The sequence below is a fragment of the Octodon degus genome, unplaced genomic scaffold (genome assembly GCF_000260255.1).
Source record: "Octodon degus isolate 3935 unplaced genomic scaffold, OctDeg1.0 scaffold00023, whole genome shotgun sequence".
Lineage (NCBI taxonomy): Eukaryota > Metazoa > Chordata > Mammalia > Rodentia > Octodontidae > Octodon > Octodon degus.
Window position 1 is genome coordinate 5,468,491 of NW_004524599.1, and position 21,450 is coordinate 5,489,940.

At 46.5% G+C, this 21,450-nt stretch overlaps 1 protein-coding gene across 6 annotated transcripts in view; it reads right to left on the reverse strand.

The window, feature by feature from the left end:
* The window catches only part of Phactr1 (phosphatase and actin regulator 1), a 575,214-nt gene that overhangs the window by 29,033 nt on the left and 524,731 nt on the right, over positions 1–21,450 (reverse strand). For all 6 annotated transcript variants that reach the window (XM_023712114.1, XM_023712112.1, XM_023712117.1 and 3 more), the window contains one exon: positions 19,586–19,742. In XM_023712114.1, coding sequence (XP_023567882.1) covers positions 19,586–19,742 — 157 coding nt within the window. The remainder of the gene's footprint in view (positions 1–19,585; positions 19,743–21,450) is intronic.

Below are 21,450 nucleotides of genomic sequence, written 5' to 3' on the forward strand. Positions count from 1 at the left end.
AAAACCAACGCCCCAGTATTGGCCCTAATCTTTACCTACATCAGATCAGGGGCACAACAATAACAAAATCCTCATGCTTTGATTTGCTCCTTCCCAGTACCCTTCCTGTAGAATTGTGTCTATTTTCCTTGCATCTGCTATTTACCAGGGTTTCTGGACTGATGATTCGCAATCTTATAGCACATGAACATAATCAGAATTGTCTTGAACATACCCATGAGTGGATGACTTTCCTGATCAGTGAAGTCAGAATAGTGAAGGGGGAAGTCAAGCCCAGAGCTTTGCTATCCTTTGTGGTGCTGGAGATGGAACCCAGGACCTACCTCACGCACACTAAGCACACGCTCTACCACTCTGCCACACAGATATCCGCGGAAGCTGCTCAGGTAATTCAAGTGCTTCTCAGAGTGTGCTCTCTTGGTTAGCAGCTGCGGCAGCAGCACCCGGGACGGTTGCCCATGCAAACCCCTGGGGTCAGACACTGGGAGGTGGGCCCAGCTGTTAGTGTTGTTGCAATAAATTCTCCAGGAGATCAGAGTTCCCCTAAGATTTGGGAACGATGGCTTTAGATGGTGTAAAATGTAGGAGAAGGATGCTTCAATAGGTAGGTGGGAAGAGGTGAGTGGATAATTGTGGAGGGCATGTGGGGATTTCAGGATGGCGTGCATATCTCAAGAGCAGGGGATCATTATTAACTTTACTGTAACAAAGAGATCAAGGGCCATCAGGCAATCAGGCCAGAAAGAGAATGGGCAAAGTGCTCAGGTGGATGAGATTTGCTTTTTGAGACAGGGTCTTGCCGTATAGTCCAGGCTGGATTTGAACTCTCATTCCCCCTGCCTCGGATTATAGGTGTGTGCTGGGATTACAGCTGTGCCACTATGCCTGGCATGAGATAGGTTTTCTATATCATGGAAACAAAAAGACCTTGAAGGACTTAGGAGCTATAATTTGAGCCAATGAATTTAACATATATTTAGCATTTAGTGTGTCTTTTATATCAATATAAACTTATTCAGTTAAAAAATGACTTTATGAAATCAGTATGGTTCAAGATTATCTATCGAATATTATCTAGTTAAGCTCCTGGAAAGGTAGGAATGAAAAGATGCTGCTGAGATGTAATGAAACTTCATGGAATTACAGATGGGACAATTCCTGGCCTCAGGAACTGCGGTGAATCTGTTCAGAACCTTCCTCCTCTTTCATTCTGTTAGATAGAATCTCGTACATCTATAACGTCTTCATAAAAAAATAGGTAAGAAGGCCATGGTTTCTTTGGTTCTTATGGAAGAGTCAGTGGACCAAAATCTACGCGTGTCACTCTGATAAGTATGTTCATTACACGTGTCAGCCCTGGTGCTGCGGTGCAGGCTGCCAGGAGACTGAAGCAGGACAAACGGGATGTGGGCGAGGCCGAGCACCTCAGGCAAACCTTGTCCACAAATCAACAGGCAGGCCTTGTGGTGTGTCTTGGTGCAAAGGCCCTGGGTTCAACTGCCAATACCAAAAGGAAAAGAAGAGAAAAGAAAAAGAAAGAATAAATGGAAAAATGAAGTGTGACATGGAAGTTTCAGATAGACTGTATTCTGAGTATAGGCTCTCTAATTTCTCCAGCTTATCCATTTAGTGGCTTGCGAAATTCCCTGAGAGTAGAAATGACTATTTGTCAAGTGGGAGACCCCAAGAGAGACTGAATTCATAGACTAGGAATTCAGACATTCCTATGTCTGTCATAGGATTGCAGTCTGGTAAACATTAATCCCATTCTCTGCCCTCTCTTCTGGTTTTTTATTCCCTCAGATTCTGGTCACATAAAATATAGCACGCTCATACACCATACACTCTCTGCTTCCTAGTGAGAAGTCCAGGCAAAAACTATGATGGGGGCAAAACCAATGCTCTAGTATTGGTCCTCATCTTCACCTTCATCAGATCAGGGGCACAACAATAACAAAATCCTCATACTTTAATTTGCTCCTTCTCAGTACCCTTCCTACAGAATTTTGTCTATTTTCCTTGCATCTGCTACTTACTTACACACACACACACACACACACACACACACACACACACACACACAGAGGGATATCTGTGGTTTGTGGGCTCTGTCCCAGGCCCTGTGTTTTTCCAGTGAATGGTGGAAAAACAATACCCGACCCACATGCCTGACAGGGAGTTTCTTGAGACAGAAAGCAAAGACCACAGCAGCAAACAGGCTGCAGCTTCTCCGTGCTGAGAAGCCCAGTGGGAGTAGGAAAAACTGGGGCCAGTTCTATTAGCAAACTTATGACTGTGATGTCCCTCACAGGAAGCAACCAGACCAGCTTCCGAGGTATGACAGGAAACAGCTCCTTCCGGGGAAGACGGGGCATGGTGTCTGAGGGTGTCACTCCATGGCTCATGTCTTGCTGATGTGGCTCTAGTAAAAGGTCACCACAAGGTTGAGCATGTAGACAAAGTCCCACACACAGCAGACAGGGACACTTAGCCAGTCAGGGCCTGAAGCCACCCTTCCCAGTTGGCCATGATTCACTGGAAAAACACAGGGCCTGAGACAGAGCCCACAAACCACAGATATTTCTCAGTGTGTGTGTGTGTGTATGTGTGTGTGTGTGTGTGTGTGTGAAACATAAAATCTTTTCCTCATGAAGGAATATACAGGTTTTATCAGCTCTCATTACTACAATTTTACACATCCCAAACACACTCTATGCTTTTGAAACTGGATGCAGAAATGTCAGTACAATATCTCTTCAGAGCTGTGTGACTCCAATTTACCTATCACGTCTCCTGAAGGGAGAGTTTGTGTCCAATGAGTACTTGACTTTTCCTTAATGGTGGTCTTCCCTGCAGTTCCACCTTTCTGACAGGGCTTGGAATTTATTTTAGCTACAAAATCAAGGTGGCCCTTGTACTCTTGTTGATATTTATTTTCAAGATGGGCCTGCATGACAGATTCCCTCTTTCAGTCCCTTCCTAGTTGGCCAACAGCTGAGCTAATTTTGATGGTACCTGGTTGTCCTGAAGTAGCTTTTCTAATTACTCAAGAAATAAATTTTAAAAACTGGACTGTGTCCCCAGCATAACTGGAATGCTCTATAATGTTCCACAGGCAGATCTGGATTAATAAGTCAAGGTAAATGCAATCATTTTGATAATTAGAGAAATGAACACAAAGAAAAACCATGTGTTGTGGAGATGAATAAAATGTTCTTCTCTGATGGAAATAACTTAAGCAAATGTGCTTCCCAAATGGATCCGTATCAACACTTGAAAGCAGGGCCATTTCCTCTCAGTGTTGTCAGTCTAGGTCCTTAAATGTGTCATCTTTTTCTTCTTCAAAATAAATTATTTCCTCACAGTAAATATTTTGGGCCTTATGAGCTAGATCATTTCTGCCACTAGAGTATGAAAGCCACCACGGACATAATGGAAGTGAATGTAACTGTGTTCCAATAAAACTTTATTATTAAAACAATAAATAAAACTTTATTGACAAAGACTGGTGGAGGCCTGGATCTGCCATAGGTCCCTATCAGAGTGTCATCCAAATCTGAGAATTCTGTCTCCTTGAAGTGTGAGTCAGTGGAATGGAACCACAAATACTGACAGCTCAGTAGATGCAAATTATTTTGGTTCCCCAAAGCAAAATGAAATGGGTGACTTCGTTTTATTTTTTATTTTTGGGTGGCTTTTTAGTAACCATGTTAAGTGGTTCTTAACCCTGATCAGAAACATAATTTGCTGGGCCCTTCATATTAACCTGAAAAAACTAATTCATAAAAACCCCCAAATGGAGCACAGCCAAAACAGTATAAACAACACTGCTCTTTGGCCAAAATCAGTCATGCAAATCTTTAATAATCATCAGTTATGGATTATGGATGGCAACACAGACAGAGGGCTTCCTTTAGCCTTTTCCTTTTCTTCATTATCATCATGAATAAAGTGTTTGGAAAATGCCAAGTCTTGCAGGCAACAGCTTCTGTTGCTCAGCGTGCTATTTAGATAACTGAGTGTATTTTCTACCTCACTGTGACTTTAACCTCTGTCCCTTGGTTTGGCTTTTGCCACCTGAGGACAAGACTTCTGGGGTGCTCTGCAGCCAGAGGAGGGAGCTCCTCTGCGGGCAGCTGGGATCACGCTGCTTGTACCTAACTGCTCGTGCCCTCTGCTCACCACCCCACAGGGATGGTTTACTTCCTCTAAGAGGGTCGCTGGGCTTTGCTATCACCTCATCCTGAGAATGACTGTGACACACAGAACAGATCAGATTTGCTCTAAAATCTAGTTTACTCGTCCAACAGACCATTTGCAAACTGTGTAGAGGAAACGTTTTAATATTTTAAAAAATATTCCATCCCCTTTTACAAATTTATAAATTCCTCAGTACTACACTAATCCTAAATTAGACACACAATAGCTGGGGTCAATTTGTGATACATTTTCACTCATTTCTGAGGGAACAAAACTGACATTATATGGTGGTTTTTTGGTTGGTTTGGTTTGGTTTTGAGTGAACGGGCTTATTTTCTTTTCATTTGGATTAAACATCTACAGCTCCCCTCTGGGAAGTGCCTGATCCCCCAGCAAGCTGTGAGAATCAGCTTTCACAGGCTGTGGCCCCCCGTGGCTCTGCTGATTAAGGACGGTGAGGACCGAGGGCAACTGCGCTGAGCTCCAAATTGAGCAGGGCCAGCGTGGTGGGGCAGGAGCTTCTGAGATGCACCATGCTGCTGGGATGGGCTTCAGTGCGAGGCTGCCATGGGCCTTCCCAAATACAAAGCAACGGCAGCTGAGCTGGGCCGGCACGTGGCGGGCATCCCTCGGAGCGCAGCACTGGTCAGGATGCTTGGGCGGAACATGCGGGTGGCAGAGTCACTGGTTCAAGCAAACTGGTGGAGGGCAGTGCATCGCAAAGTCATCCTATCGCACAGGAAGATGTAACTATCCACCCTGGTGTCTTCTAAGAAGGCACTGGTCGAGTCACGATATGAAGATGAGCAGAATAAGGAAAATCAGAGCAGTCAAAGGAGGCTTGGACGCACAGCAGGCCGAGCCCTTTTCACTGCACTGATTACCTGTCAGCACCCGCTAGGTATCTGCCTGCTTAATTCTTTTCAAAGGAACTGAAAAGGCTGCCCATTTTTAAAAACTATTGTCTTATGATTCAGTGGGCACAAAGCATCAATTTTCTTGATCGCACTCACTAAAATAGAAGTGTATTCACTTATATTTCAAAGGAATTGCTTTTAGGATCGCAAGGAAAGTGATTCTCCAGCATTTGTACCCTTGGATGGTTTTCCCTGCTTATATTCTATCTGAAAATGACTACTTAGTCAGGCATATACATATAATATATAGTAATTATATATTTATGTACTTTTTGAGGCTATTATAAATATCTTGGCATTTCTAGGAGATGAATATAATGAAGACAAATAAAACAAATTACTCCTATTAGCATTTTGCATGAGATTTAAGGTATTTTTGCCAATAAACAAAAATATACAGGGATGCATGAAAAACCAGCTCATGCAAATTTTCAGTTGTAATTCAGTTCTGCTATTTAAATACTCAGGGCCATGCGCAAATTTTGTGGAGGAGCTTCAGAAAGATCAGGTCCCATCAAAGCTGAAGCCAGATGTGGTGAGGAAGAGAGAAAAGACACTATAGACCAGGAGCATCACTCCTAGGACTGGAAACGCCAATTTTCTCATTGAAACAACCTCCCCCGCCCCTACCCTCACGTTGGTACTGAGGATTGAGCCTAGGGCCTGGCACATGATAAGTAAGCGCTCCGCCCCTGAACCACATTCCTAACCCTTTTTATTTTGTGAGACAGAGTCTCATTCAGTTGCCCAGGCTGGCCTAAAACTAGTGATCCTCTTGCCTCAGCCTTCAGAATATCTGGGTTTGTACTACCACACCGGGCAAGAACTCTTAAGCAATGTAAATAGTTAGAGCTTCACTGTTAGTTAAAAGATCAAGTCACTAAAAAAGGACAATTGCAAACAAAGGTACTAGGTGAAGAACCCTTCAAAGAGCCAGGTGTGGTGGCACATTCCCAGGATCCCAGAATTCTAGGAGACTAAGGCAGGAAGATGCTAAGTTCAAGTTCTGGCTGGGCACCTTAGCAAGACCCTGCCTCAAGCCATAAAAAGGGCTGGGGTTGTAGCTCAAGGTGAAGCCCGGGTTCCATCTCTTAATCCACCCCAACCTTTCCCAAATGAATCCTGCATGCCCCGCTCAGTCTCCCAATGCATCGTCATCACCACGTCGCTTCCTAGGGCCGAGGAAGGACCCCGGGGCCCTGTGATGCAGCGCAAGGGCTCTACCACAGAGCTCGATCTGTTTTCCTTCAAAATTACTAAAGAGGCCTCCCTCAGCCACAAGGAACATCAGAAACCTACAGTCAGAGATATCACATGCTGGCCTGTGCAAGCTTCATTTAAAGGTTCTTTTAGCTAGGTGGGATCAAAGAGAAAAACTGAGCCTGCCATAGAACCTAACTACAGGAGAACTTAACCATCCCTTCTTTTTTAGCGGGCCTTTCGATGACTGAAAATGTTTCTTAAAGATTTAATTCAAAACCTCCATTTTAGCCAGGGATATAGCTCAGCGACATAAGCGCCTGCCTGGCAAGCACAAGGTTCCGAGTTTGTTCCCCAGTACCAAAACCCTCTACTTTAGTCATTTGTTTTGTTTTCTGAAATGAATTTTCTTCTTTCCAAGTTGAGAAAAACGCATTTTGATTTGTTATGCTTTGTAGCAAATAACTGGCCTGTTTCTCCCAATAAGAAGCGAACTGCATTTTTCTCTATTTTTGAAATATATTAATTTTTAGCATCAACTGAAGTCAGAAGTCTTGGTTTTAAAAATCTTAATCTGCACAGGAAACACTGGTGAACTTGGCTAGTAGTGTAAGCTTTCATATACTTAGTGTACTTAGTTATAAAATTAAAGGTATTCGGAGTAGTAGTGTTAAGTGTTCATTTCTGTTCTAAAATGCTCTACTCTATTACTCTTTCACATCCCGAAAGTACCTTTTGATAAAATTCACCAGGAGTCACCTGTAAGTCAGGGCACAGCCTCATAACGACAAAAAGTTGTGAGTCCATGTTAAGGTCTAGCGTTCATTATAACAGAGTTGCTTTTCAAATGAAGTTTGGGCCATTCTTCAATGCTTCAGAAGATGATTTAACTCATTTGCTCACTGCCTCCTGTCAAGTTTACGTGTAACAGAGTGATAATTCCATGGGTAAAAATATGACAGAAATAATATATCCTGTGACTACATTAGGTTATATGTGGGTCAAAAGGCTAAATAAAAGAAAAAGAAAATATAGGAGTATTATAAGAGTCTAACAGTTCAAATTGAATTTGTTCATGTGATTGTATAGAACTGAGAGAAAATAAACTTTGTTTTTTTTTTACACAGTTTCTTGCTATGTAGACCAGGCCAGGCTTGAAGTTTCTATGTAGCACACGTTGGCCTCAAACTTGTGGTCCTCTTGCCTCAGCTTTCTGAATGCTGCGATTACAGGCATGTGCCACCATGCCCAGCTTTTCAAATAAATATTTTAAAGAAAAACAATGGGAAGAGAAATAGCTTAAGATAAATTCATGAATAAATACTGGAAGAACCCATGCCCACTCTAAAACCTCCCCATTAGCATCTCTTCCTCAGACTGAATCACAGAACAATGAGCATACATCAATTACCTCTTTATATCTCTGAGAAAAATTATCTGCCTACATTTTAAATGACACCTTGTTAAGTATAGTGTCGTGCACACAGTAGGTGCTTAATGTCTTTCAGTGCCTCTGGCTGAAGCCAAGGCACTATGCTAATTTGTTTCACCGCAGAATTAAACACCTATGAAACAAATTCATTCAGCTCAAGGTTCTCTGCTCCTTTTGGAGATTTTTCAAAAGTTACAAGGATTTTCCTTTACATGCAAACAATGTTTATTTTGATTCTCATTTTTCTTTAAATGAGATTATTTTATTTCTATGAGTCTGTTAAACTGGACCTCAGGTACAAATTCAGTAATACAAGTCCTGGGCATTTAGTGATACCCTCATCCTGTTCCTGGTACTGACTCTCCTGCTGCAATCCAGATGATGTACCACACTAGTCTGCTACATACATCCCAACTCCCAACTCTCTTTTAGCTATCAATCCCATTTATATGACTGGAAAGACCATTAAACAAAGGGAATTGGTGGCAATTGGTGAGAGGCAAATGTAGGAAAGAACCCTGAATGCTCATCAACTATTTCCCATGCTCCTGCATTTCCCAGGCTCCCTTGCAGTTAACCTGGGTCATGAGCCTGGGCCTGGTCTGCGTCTGTGTGTAGGAGTGATGTGTGGGCCTCCTTCTTCCCTCGCTCTCATGACCTCATAGTGGTGTGTTCCAGAAGCGTGTCATGGCTAACTGGTGTGTAAAGGCCAACAGACCCACATTAAGTTAACTCCAGTAAGAAAAGCACCATTACTCCCTTAAGATACTGGGATTTGGGATTTGCCTGCTGTAGCAGCTACTATTATTTATTCTACCTAAGAAAAGCTTTACATTCATGTTCATAAAGAGATAGGAACTAGCATTTATTATCTATTACATTTAGGAAACTTACTCTGGATGACTTGGGTGGGAGGTCTATCTTGCAGACGTGGAAAGGGGGGCTTGCTAGAGGCCTAGCTAGTACGTGGTACAGAGAGCTATCAAGCCCAGATCCAACTCCGAAGCCTTTCATTGTTCTTTCTGGGAGAGCAACGCTTAACACATTCCTGCTGGCTTGAACTACCGGCAGTAAATGGCAGCTTGTGCCACCCAATGGGACTGTTTTGTGCCACCTGGTGGGACAGTCACGCACACACCACTGGTGGTTCAGAGCCACCTAGCAGTGAGATATATACATTACAGCCCCATCATGAACATTTTAACTTTGGTGGGAATGAGAGTAGATCTTTCGCAAATAGGAAAGCGTTCTAGGGATGGAGGGAGGGACGAATAAGGGGGAGGGGTAGAAAAATGATTCAGGTGTGTAATGTGCATGTGCCGCTCCCCACTATGAGGATAATCATTATGTGCTGTAAACATGTACTTAAAAAAAAAGCAAATTTCTGGCTTCTCCTTCAGAGTTTTTGATTAGGTGTCTGGGAAGGACCTGTGAATCTGCGTTTCTCGCCTCTTTTCAATGCCTCTGTCTCGGTCTCTCTTATCTCCCAAGAACATTTGCCCCTGGAAGCTTACCCCACTGATTTTGCTTGATCCATTGCCTCAGAACCTGAGGGTCTCACAGATGGCTGGGAGAGGAATTCTGCTCAACAGTGATTAAAGCCTGTGAACAGCTCTTCCCAGCAGGTTCTCACAAAAGAGGAAAACCTTGGAATTGGAAGATGCATTTCTCTTGGCCACTGATGTCACTAAGAGCATTAGCTCTGCTTCCTCAACTACACGGCGTGAGTCCCAAGAGCAGTCTTTTTGCAGGATTACGCTGAAGGTTCCTAGTCGAGGTGCTGGGAGAAGGTGTTTCATCAACAGCGAAGGCTTGGACGCCATGCCTAGCACATGCTGGGGACCAAGCCCTGGTAGGCTGTCTCTCAGTGTGGACACAGAGATTGCACTTCCACTTAGCCAAGCAGCCCAGGAGCCAGAGACTTCTTTCCACCCTGTGCTAAGCGGGAATGAGCCCTGGCAGGAAGGCCCTGAGGACCAACAGGAGGTGGTGAGTAAGGCTGTCTTTGAAACTTCCCCTTCATCGAACTTCAGAGTACCCCCTAAAAACGTCACCAGAGGACTCTCCCATTCCTTGTGAGTGTGTGGTCGAATATAGCCATGTCCTCCCTGCCTCCTGCACCACAATTTGAAGCACTGTGGAAATAGTTATTTTCAAGAAGCTGGGCTGGGTGGCTGAAGCAGGAGCACAGCGAGTTGGAGCCCAGCTGGGGCAGCTGAGCGAGATCCTGTCTCAAAGTAAAAACTAAAAATCAAACAAGAAAGCTGTGAAATATAAAACAAAAGCTATGCAATGCCCAAGGGTGGCTGCTTTCTTTTTAAGACCCTTTGTGAGTTTTTAACACTGAGATCAATTCAGCTCCTGCTGGGGAGAGGCCCCTCTTTTGTCCACAATACTTACTACACCACAGAAAAATGCACACGCTGCCAGCGCAGCTGTGCGCCCCAAATGCAAAGCGCTAGAAATGCTTACAAGATGTGGCTTTGTCCTTGACGTCCGGGTGGGCTCTGCAGACCATACTTCCTCTCCTCCTATGTAGGCATGCAAATGCATACATGTGCATGCACACATGCAAATATACGTGTGCACACACATGCAAACACACGTGTGCACACACACACATGCAGCCAAGGCTCAGGAACTCCAACCTGACTGTGGATGTCAGGAGTTCAGCCTTTCTTGTGTTCTCCACAGCTGAAAGTCAAAGTCAGAGGCCAGGAGACTGTGATCGTGCCTGCAAAGGGATCTGAGCCACTCAGCCACCAGGGCCCTAGGATGGTGTGACCCGTGTCTCAGGCCAAAACCTCCAAGCATATGACTATAAATTTTTGCTACCTCCTCCCAAAGCACCTTGCTCCAATCTGATTGGAATGATTCTCTCACCTTTCACTGAAAAACAGCAACACCTAACCCCACTGAGCACACAGTTTCTTTAACTTTCCATCAGCCTGGCAGCAATCTGAGTATTTGGGCGAGGACGCCAGCCTCCTTCAAGGGCTTTCAAAAAGATGTGCTATTTTGCGCAGAGTTTATGAAAGATGTCACGTAGTCAGGAAGTGGTTTTGCTTCTCTAAGAGTCCATGTGTTTGTAATACAGACGCTGCTAAGCTCAAGGGCCACCTTGCAGTCGGGTTCATCCTGACCCGTCTTGTTCCCATCATGCCATTGACTGGGATCTATTTTCAGTTTCATGAGAGGTCTCAGGATCTACAGAAAACGTTCTCCCAACACGAGCCATTCCCATTGGGTTGTGTGGCTCTGAAGATGGCAGACCCCTGCGCTCTCTCATCAGTCCTCTTTGGCCCCTCTGAGCTCTGTTCCACTGCATGGCACCTTCACAGCCAAAATGAGGATGGGGAAGAAACAGAATGGCCAGAGCCACAGCCACAAGGAAGCTACTCCAAAGCTCCACACAAGACCCCTCCCTTATTTCAAGCAATAAATTGACAGTGATGTGTATCGGGCGACATTGAATTCATAGAGTCCTTGATTGCTATTCCTATTTTTAGAAAGTGTTTTTTTTTTTTTTAACATTTATTTATTTATTTAGTTTGTGTGTGTGGCCAGCTCAGCCCACCAGGGGGCGGGGCTGGCTGGCATGTGGGGCTGGGGGATCGAACCGTGGTCCCTGTGCTTTGCCAAACTTGTTCCAAGTAGGTGCTTTAGACCACTGAGCCATCTCACCAGCCCCTAGAAAGTGTTTTTGTAGCAGAAGAAATGATCCAGCCTGGGGAGATGCCAGCTCACATGCATTTGTCCTCAGGTTCCTGGGGGACATGTTGCTTGCCACTTTGCAGGGAGGAGCTGGTGTATCAGATGTGTAGATCAATTTTCTCAAGCCATAAACACCATACAAGCCATATTTAGAGGTCAGACATACTGTATTTTATTGCCTACACTGTGAACACTAAAATGAATTTCAATTTTCTCCTTTGAATATTATATTATGATTTAAAGCAGCACACATCCTTGGTACATATTATTTTATATGCTGCTTATAGTGATGATAGTGTGAACCATTTCAGAGCATCAAATACAGAATCAGGATACATCTTCTTTCTAGCATATCATTAAATCCTAAGCAAAGGAATCAATGTGCTAGGCTTCTTAGGGGAGGATCAGATGGTTATTTGGCTACCCCTTCTGCAAACATAAAGACAGTGGGTTTCAAATGATGGTTATGACAAGCAGGGAGGAGGGATAGGGACAGTGTGGCACTTTTCAAAAGGGAGAACGACAGCAAAACCACCACATGGTGCTTGGTGCTGGTTTCCACGCTCACAGTGTAGCTTTACTCCATCAATGTCAGTGAATGCTTTAACCTCAACTCCCGATTTCCCAGCTCCGGAGTGCTAAGGAAAAGAAACCAGCCAGCTGTGTGAATCAAGCCAGCCTCGTGCATTCTCCACGCTGAGAACCCGAGAAGGTTCTGAAGCACAGTGAGCTGGAATCTCGTGCTCCTTAGGAAAGTAGTAGATTACTTTCAGGATTCATCCATGCAAATGAGGATGTGCAAACTAACTTGGATCCTAGAGATGTCAATTCCAGCTGGTCACAGAGCCGCACATGCACGTGCCTGTGCTTCTATTTCCACCCGGACCGTTCCTGCCTTGTCATCTCACATGGACAGCATGCCACAGACTTTGGAAATACACTGGAAACGGGATGAGCTGTGCCGCCACTCCCGGCTTGACGCCAGGTAACCCAGGGCTCACGTGACATCTCAGGGCTCAGTTGCGTCCATGGCTCTACTGTTTGATCTATGTAAGTGCAACGCTGAGGGTAAAAGACACCCAAATCCCTATGACACCCCTGGGAGGCGGTGGAACCTTTAAGAGTGAGGCCAAAACGAGGTTTCTGGGTTGCTTGGGGCCTACCCTTAAAGTGACTATGGGACTCCAGCTCCTTTCTTTTCCTCTCTTTTTATGTTTCTGAGGGACCCCAAGGTGAATAGCTGTGCTGCATCATGCATTCCTGCCATGTCATGCTGCCTTCATCATAGACCAAAACCTCCAAAACTGGGACAAAAGAAACCTTTCCTCTTTATATTCTGGTTGTCTCAGGTATTTTGTTATAGTAATGGCAAGCTAGTGATTTTGTTTAAATTGTGACCATCATTTTACTTCTTTTGTTTGTTTTTGTTTTTTGGAAACAGAGTCTTGCTATATAGTTCAGGCTGGCCATGAGGTCACTATGTAGGCCAGGCTTCCCTGGAACTCACAGCAATCTTCCTGCCTGGGCTTCCTGAGTACTGAGATGATAGGTATGTACTACCACTCCTGGCTGGCCCTGCTGGAATTATCCTTTTAGACTTTCAGGTATTTCAGAAAAGCTGACAACACTAAGTCTTTCATTTCTCCCAAGTGATACCTCCTCTACCTATGGGACTTCTCACCTCACATCAATTCCCAGCATTCCCTGCTAACAGTCTCATGCCTGCCTCACTTCTGCACGGAATCTACCTATCCATTCAAGCACTTGAGGCCGTGGCCCCCTTCCCAGGCTGACTTATTTTGTTTCCCCAAGTGAAATTTACAGGTTGAAGCAACCTCAGTACATCAGAAGCGGAGACAAGGACTATACAGAGGTCATCAAGTTGAACAAGAGCACTGGGGCAGGCTCTACCCAATATAACTGTGTCCTTACAAAAATGGGGAACTGCGAACCCAGAGAAGCTCACATAGAATCCCACGTGGAACTGAAGGCAGAGACCTGGCACTGTACACAGGACAATGGACACAATGGACACATGTATGATCAAAAACTATGGCAAACATCTGGATTAAAAAGTTTGTTACAGTACAAGACATATGGCCATTAACCCCCCTCAGAACACTCCCCCTTCCTCCAAATACACTTAGCTCATCATTCTTGCCACTCTGAGAGGCAGGACTCGATGTCTTTTCTTGTGAATGTCTTCAGTTATTTGGTCACGGCTGCCTGGATGTCCCGAATGGATTCAAGATGCTCCCCTTTCATGGTCATTTCGACTTTCAGCAAGAGCCAAAAAATCACATGGTGCCAGGTACAGTGAATAAGGTGGATGCGGATGCACCATTGTATTTTTATTTGACAAAACTTGCCGTGAATATTTTGAATCAATTCAAGACATTGAGACAGCAATGAAAAGGCATTCAGGAAAGAGAACTGCCAGAACTACTTCAGAAAATGGCAAGAAAAAAAAAGAAAGAAAATGGCAAGCATGATGGGATGGGTGTGTTTGAAACAGGGGTAAGTATTTGGAGGGGGATTAATGGCATTGTGTCTTTCACTGTAATACATTTAAACAATTTTTATTTAATCATTCACTGTATTTGTGGATTACAGTGTACAGAATGCCAGTAAATAACAAAGATTTCCAGCAAAACCAGCAGAACACCGTGACCTCAAACTTTTGCCTCTGGAACTATGGGGCAATAATTTTTTTAGCCTATAAGTCCAAAACCTAGCAGCAAGCTTTCCAAGAATGTCCACACAGAGATGATGCATACAATTCCAAGCATGGGCTTTGCCTGCCCCAGGTCAGGTGGGTGCTGGAAAAGTTTGGTCAAACAACTGCAGAAAGGATGCTGACGGCTGATCTCTGCGTGAGAGGGGGATAGTTTAGGAGCAAAGAGATTTTTGAGAATACAGTGCATGTCAGGAAGGCAGACTGTCCAAGACTTTACTTGTTTGTTTGGATGGTAAGCTCCTGCAGGATACTGTGAGGCCCCATCTGTCTTTTCTTCTAAAATTTTCCTGCTGTGTGACTCAAACATCCCTGATGGAACCAGACAGGGCTTAGGGAGTGGATCCCAGGTAGAGACGCCTGTCCAGTGGAAGCTTCTTGGCCAGAGCTGGAAGGCTAGTTGCTCCCCAGAGAGGGACCCCAAGTGCTGAGTGACCACATCGCACCACTCTGAGTAAACAGGCTGTGTTTCATGCACTGTTGTCTTAACTTTTTCCCTTTAGAATAAGTAGTCCTGTGATGTAAAGAACAACTCCGTTTCTATAGCATGTTTCCGAACCATTCCTGATAGTCCCTGGAAACCCCATTCGCATATTCCCAGTGGTCCTGAGTCCCCCCTCCGCGTGGTTTCATTCCATCCACCAATCAGCACCCCACACTGAAGAAAAGGACCAAAATGTGCTCTGTGTTGGCTGACTAGGAGGGCCCCCTTGAGAATGAGCCTTAACTATGAACTTTGTGATGAATCTGCATCTAGTTTTGTTACTGCTCAGGGTGTTAAATCAGATTTCAAACATACAAAATGGGGCCATGTAGATTGAGCATGTCATTCTGGGGTGGGGGAATGAAAAGCTTGGCACGCGAAGGGAACTGAGAGTGAGAGCTAAGGGTCCAAGGTCAGGCTCACCACTTCCTGGGGTTCAAGGTGAAGGGCCCTGCAGGAGGCCCAGAGAGAATGCAGCACAGTTGTGTATGGGTGGGTGGGTGGCAGGGGAGCTGTGAGGGGTGGCGGGTTGCACTGGGGTCTCTACGTGCCCACTGACTAGAGGTTACTAGGAGAGAAGTCCTTACACATAGCTATGAGAAGTGACCCTCAGACCAACACACCTAAGCATCTCGAGAAGTCCATCAGTAGAGGCCGTAAGTATCGTTAGCCAGGTGCAGTGGTACATGCCTGAGGGCCAGCAGCTGGGAGGCTGAGGCAGGAAGACCACAAGCTCAAGCAAGAGCTGCGCAGCAATTTCAAGATCACCCTGAACTACACAGTGATAGACTGCCTCAAAAAAACAAAATAGATGAACAAAAAACAAACAAACAAACAACAAAAATAGCAAAAAGCTGAAATAAAAATGAAATAGTAAGCCCCTATGTGTACAGGTAGCATTTATTTGTTAGAAACATAACGTACACTGTTACACTGTACTGTTATAATGTACATTATAACATAGATGCAAAGAATCAAACTGCAAAGAATTCTATAAGCTAGACTTAAACAGAAGTGCCACTTTCGTCCTGTACCCCAGGGAGGCCTTGTTCACACCACTACTCTGCACCATCGTGGACTCTGCACAAGACGCAGGAGCGATGCGCACTCTCTCAATCTCACCATTGCTCCTGGCTCTAGTGTGGTCTGCAGGCCCTCACAGTGGTTCTTACTAAGCCATCCAGATGGCTTCTTAAAAAGGGCCGGGGAGATGGCTCAGCAGAATAAGCGCTTCCCTGGCAAGCGCAGGGGCCTGAGTTCAATCCCCGGTTCTGCCAAAAACCAAAAAACCCAGATGGCCTCTTGACCTGAGACTGAGGACAGTGCGCCCAATAGCATCAGCTGGCAAATGTGTCTGGAAAAACAGCAATCTCTGCACATTTAGGTGGGAACTCCACTGTTCCACTGGGAAGTTCTGCAGAAATCAACACCTTTTTACTTGGGGTTCTTCCCCCACTCGCCACACTCCTTTTTTGGGGATTGTTCTTGGAGTACCGAGCATTTTTTTCTTTCTTATGCTGTTAAAACTGTCAGGCTGAAATTATGACTTTTCTCTTTCTTCCTCCTCGAGAACGACACACTTGTCTGTACCCTTTTCCAGGAGCTTGTAGTTTCCAGGCATTACTGCTGTCTCCTGCAGCCAGAGAGCGCCTTAGCAGGACTGCTTCAGACAGGCAAACTCTACAACAGCCTTCTGACTGTTCTCCCGGCTGACTCTGATAAGCAACAGTACATTCCACACAGTGACCAGAGGGCTTAGTTTAAGGTCTAGGGCCAGCAAATGGCGCTAGGCCCCAGGCTCTCAGATGCCCCTTCTTCCTACTGGCTGAGGAAAGAACCAGCGGCTGGAAGTTCAGAGCTGGTCTTGCTTTCTAAGGGGAGCAGTCCCTGATGCCCTCTGGGCGTGGACCAGTGGCTGCACTGCCTCCGGTACAAGCCTGAGGTGCAGACTCGTCCTTTCTACATGACAGGCTGAGCTCTGCGACCTTGACAACTCGCCAGCTGCTCCTGGAGGCACAGCCCCTGCAATCTGGCTAGAGCAGCCACAGGTCTTACCAGGAGGCACAAAACCCCCACGCTGAAAGAGAACAAAGATAAGGTGGACTCAGAGCAAGGACACAGGCTGTCTCAGGGCCTCCGCTGTGGCCAGCATGGCCTCTCTTCCCCTTGCTATACCTCCTCTCCAGCCACCGACCAGAAGGAAAGGAGGCTGGGAATGGTTGTGCACTATGGGAAGCCCTCAGGGGATGTTATGCACTCCAGAGAAGGACGGGGAGCAGACTGATTTACAGGGCAAGGTCTTGAATGCTGAGCTTCTTCCAGCCCTTGATGGCCCATGTCTCTTCTACCTCAGGGTTTTGTTGCTGTGTTGGCCAGGGGCCACAGCAGTGCTGGGCGTGTGTGCCTAGGCACGAGGGGCTGGCGCTGCCTCTCCTTTTGGGAGTATGCTCTGGGAACACAATGGCCTCCTCCAAAATCCTTTCCTCGGGGGCCGGGGAGATGGCTCAGTGGAATAACTGCTTCCCTGGCAAGCGCAAGGGCCTGAGTTTAATCCCTGGTTCCACCAAAACAAACAAACAAACAAACAAACAAACAAACACAATTAAAATCCTTTCCCTGTCAGTGAACACTTCATAGAAGGATCTGTCTGTCAGTCTTTTGTTTTTCTTCCTTTCCCTCTCTTTCTATCCCTCTGCCCCACCAGGATGCTACACCAGGCTTTCTCCCTCTCTCTGCAGAGAAAGCTTCCATTTGTCCTACACACACCTGGAGCTCAGTTTGTTTAGTGGCAAAAGGGAAAAGAAGGAATTAAAACAAAGGATGCCGACCCTGGGGTGGATCCAACTCTGGGAAGAGGGGCCAGGGCCAAGGGTCTGCTCCTTCTCTCTCCTCACCAAGGGCAATGCCACTGACTTAGCGTGTAGACCTGAACAAGCCAGTTGGGGAGCAGTGCAGAACCATACCCGCCCGCCACAATGACCTGCAGAGATGACCCCTGGGGAGGCCAGGGCTGTTGTCACTGCGTGTTCTGGAAAAGCCATGGTAAGAGCATTGGGGCTTCACACAGCCACGGAAGAAGAGCACTGCGGAGGTAGCTCTTGAGAGTTTCGGTTCGTTGGAGGAAGAATGGCTGCCTATCAGGCTCTCTAGAGAGTTGTAACTATCTCTGAGAACTGGCCACCTCACACTGTGGCCATGTCCCTGATTGGGTGGAAGGGCCCAGAAATGCGTGGCAAGTGGTTAGATGTTTTGCTTCTGCCCCCCTTCCCCAGCACTGAGCCAAAGCAGTCATCAGCACTGACCTTTACAGACAACCGTGTGTCATTACCACAACATCCTCCAGGGGAAACCAGGCTCATTATAAGAAAAAAGCTGCCCTGAAGTAGCAGGACAGATGAGGTGGGTGAAGGACACTCACACCGCTGGGTGGCCCCATTCTGCACGGCCTCCGCATGTCACTTCCTGCACCTATGCAGTGAGGACATGAAGATAGCTACTTGCCAGGGTCGCTGGGAGGAGTGGACGCGATGACAGCTGGTCCCTGGGAGCTTGCCAAGGGTCAGCTCTGCTTTAATTACTTAGGTCCCTACAACTTACTGCTTTTAAAATGCAGACTCTCAGGCAAAGAGGGCAAGTGACTCACTTACGGCTGCAGAGCCAGGAAGAGGCAGAGTCAAGATTAAATCCCATCAGACTTCTTCATATGCTGTCCAAATACTCAGCACAGAGCCTGGCACAAAGCAAGCTGTCACTGTGGGAATTATCACGGTGGAGCAGGAGCAGAATATGGAGGTGAAGAGGGGGCGCTCTAGAACTCTGTGCCTCATGCGCTCATCTGTCCACTGGGCATAGAAACACCTTCTGACAGGGACGCGCAAGGGTTAAATGATTAAATATAAGTAGAGGAGTGAAAGACATCCTAGTGCTACAGCAGCATGATTTGTAATAGCTAAATCTTGGAAGTGGCCTATAAGGTCATCCACAGGTGAATGGACAGAAAATGGTGCACTGTATGCACAGTGGAGTAGTGCTCGGCTAGTCAGGATAAAATTGAGCCATCTGTAGGAAAACGGATGCGACCACAATGTTAAGTGAAACGAACAGACACCCAAGCTTAAATATCGTGTGGAAATTGAAGCATGAATAAGTGAAAGAGCAACATAAAAGATGGATAATAGGAAAAATGGAGACTCAGTAGGCCTTTTGCAAATGGGAAGGCGACCTACAGATGGTGAGAGAGAGAAGAGATGGGAAAGGACCATGAGAAGAGTTAAGAGGTGCTATGTACAGGGACCAGCTCCCCACGATGAATGCATACTGCAAACCTGTATTAATAAAATATCAAAAAATAATAAAGTGTTTAGATGAAAGCTGGACCCATAGAAGTGCTAAATGAATGCTACCTAATATGATATAAACATGGCTTAGATTACAAATACATGTAAAGATGTTCAATGTGTTACTATAGCAGGAAGTCATGCCAATGGCTCTAATGTCCACACACGAATGCAGCCACGCATAAAGAGCTCCAGGGCAGTGAGGAGGCACCCCCACCAGCCACGCAGAACACAGCGGGTCTGCTCCTTTGCCTCATGCTTAGCTAATCCCATCTCCTATATGCATGTGTAGGGCCTCCATCCCAGCAGGTGGCCATGCTGTTTCTGCCAATGATTACTCTGCCTGGACAGCTCTTCTGTTAAACTTTCAGGTGCAGTTTCCAAGATTTGGGAGTCAAGGAGAAGGGCTATTGAGGCAACACTAGACGCAACATGGGATGCTTTCCTTTTTTTCTTTTTTAAAATGCTGTCAGTTGTTAAGAGATACCAAGGACTGAGCCAAATATGGAGACTGCACCCTTCTAGTAAAATCCACTCTCTGCTAGGGCAGAGGGGCTGCCCTCCTACCTGGTGAGCTTGGTGCCAATCTGCTGCCTCAACTCCAGCCGCTCCTCATCCGTCTGCCTGGGCAGGATGTTCTTTTCTTCCAGCTCTCGCTTGGAGGGCCTGTTGCTCAGTTTGATGGCTAAGGAGTCCTTTCTGCAGACCTTCATGGCCAGGGAGCCTGCAGGAGGGAGAATTCACTCAGTGAACTAGAGCTACAGCTGCCTAGCTCCCCAAGAGCTGACCGTGGGCCACATGGTAGGAGGCAGGAGGGGAGGGACAAAGGGCCTTCAGCCCTGGGTCCCAGAGTCCCTGCCATCACCACGCTCTAGACACCTAGCCTTGCGGGGAGCTGAGATTGGGTCTCTGTTCTGCAGAAACTCTGGGCTGCAGGCAAAACCACAGAAGAGGGCAGGATGGGCAGCCACAGCCTATAGAAGAGAGAAGACAGGGTGTGGTCACCAGGGACAGCTCCACAGAGGTGGGGTTGATACCTAGAGAGGGGAGGGCCCACACGCTAGTGGGAAACTGCACCTGTGTGTGCTCAGCGGTAACACGGGGGCTCCCAGTGTGTAGAGAGATCTCCTGCCCTGGGACTGGGGCAAGTAGCATGGGACAGCTGGGCAGAGGTGGTGGGGCCAGTTTCGGTGGACGTGGAGGTATAGACTGTGTAGCAGGCAACATTTGGGGCCCATGCTTTCTTTTTAGGGTAGGAGTTTCTGAGCAGCTGGGCCAGGCCTTTCTCATATTTGGTATAAATCTGTGGTTCTCAGCTGGGTCATTTTTGCTGCCTAGGGGGCATCTGACATAGTCAGGAGCCATTCTGGAGTGAAGGGGCTGCAGAGAAGGCTGCAGGGAAGCCAGTGAGAGTATCCAGCAGGCGAGGCCAGTGAGGCAGCAAGCCACCCTGCAACTCACAGGACAGCTCTCCAGCACCCAGGACCATCCGGGCACAAGGCCAAGTGTGCAAGGCCGAGAGCCCTGGTGGGGGCAGCCAAGTCCCTGGCAGCACTGAGAACTGCACCTGAGAAGCTGCTCCTCCCAGCCTGGCTGCCTGAGGTCTCTAGCTGCCCGCTGGAATTCTGTGTGCAATATCACTTTGGCCATTTCTTAGCTCACCAGGACTCACAGAGCTACCCAGAGCCTGGTAAGCAGAGAGCAAGGGGAGTGAGCTGGGCCTTTGGATTTTACTTGGTGGTGCTTTACTTTCTTCTCCTGCTGGTTTTAGAACATGGGCTCTGCATGAGAATCTCAGCACTGGCCCTCAGATCAGAGGCCAGGGCTACTTCCTTCTTTCTCCATCGTCGCCCCTTGTCCATACACAGCATGAATAGTGTCTAGCCCTAGGGCTGCAGGAAGATGCACATAAGAGAACACAATTTTGGCACATTTTCAGGCTCACAGCACACAGTCAATATATGGTCTGCACTTAGAGTGCTGAAGTGCATTTGTTATTCACGGCCAGAGCGATAGGTTTGGAATGCTGTTTTCTCCATTTCTTCTCCTGTCTGATGGCACACTTAAAAGTCTGAAATGACAAACTTAAGATCAAGTCTCCCGATGAGGTGTGCTTCAGCTCGATTTGTTGCACCTAACATAGCAGGTACAGGTGTATTTTCTAGATGGGAAAAATTTTAAGGCTCCCCCTTTTTGAGGGGTGGGATGCAACCCCAAAGAAACAATGGAGGAAGAGACACCCAAGAGGTGGGGTGGTGGCGGGTGCTGCCATGCTCACAGCTGGGAAGGCATTTGGAGAATATTTTTACCTTTTCAGATCATGGACAGAGAAGGCCATAGGAAAAGGGAAAGAGACCAGAGATGGGAGGATGGAGGAAGGGGACAGAAGGAGTTAGGATGGGTAACCAACAGGCCCAAGCTCCCCACGACCA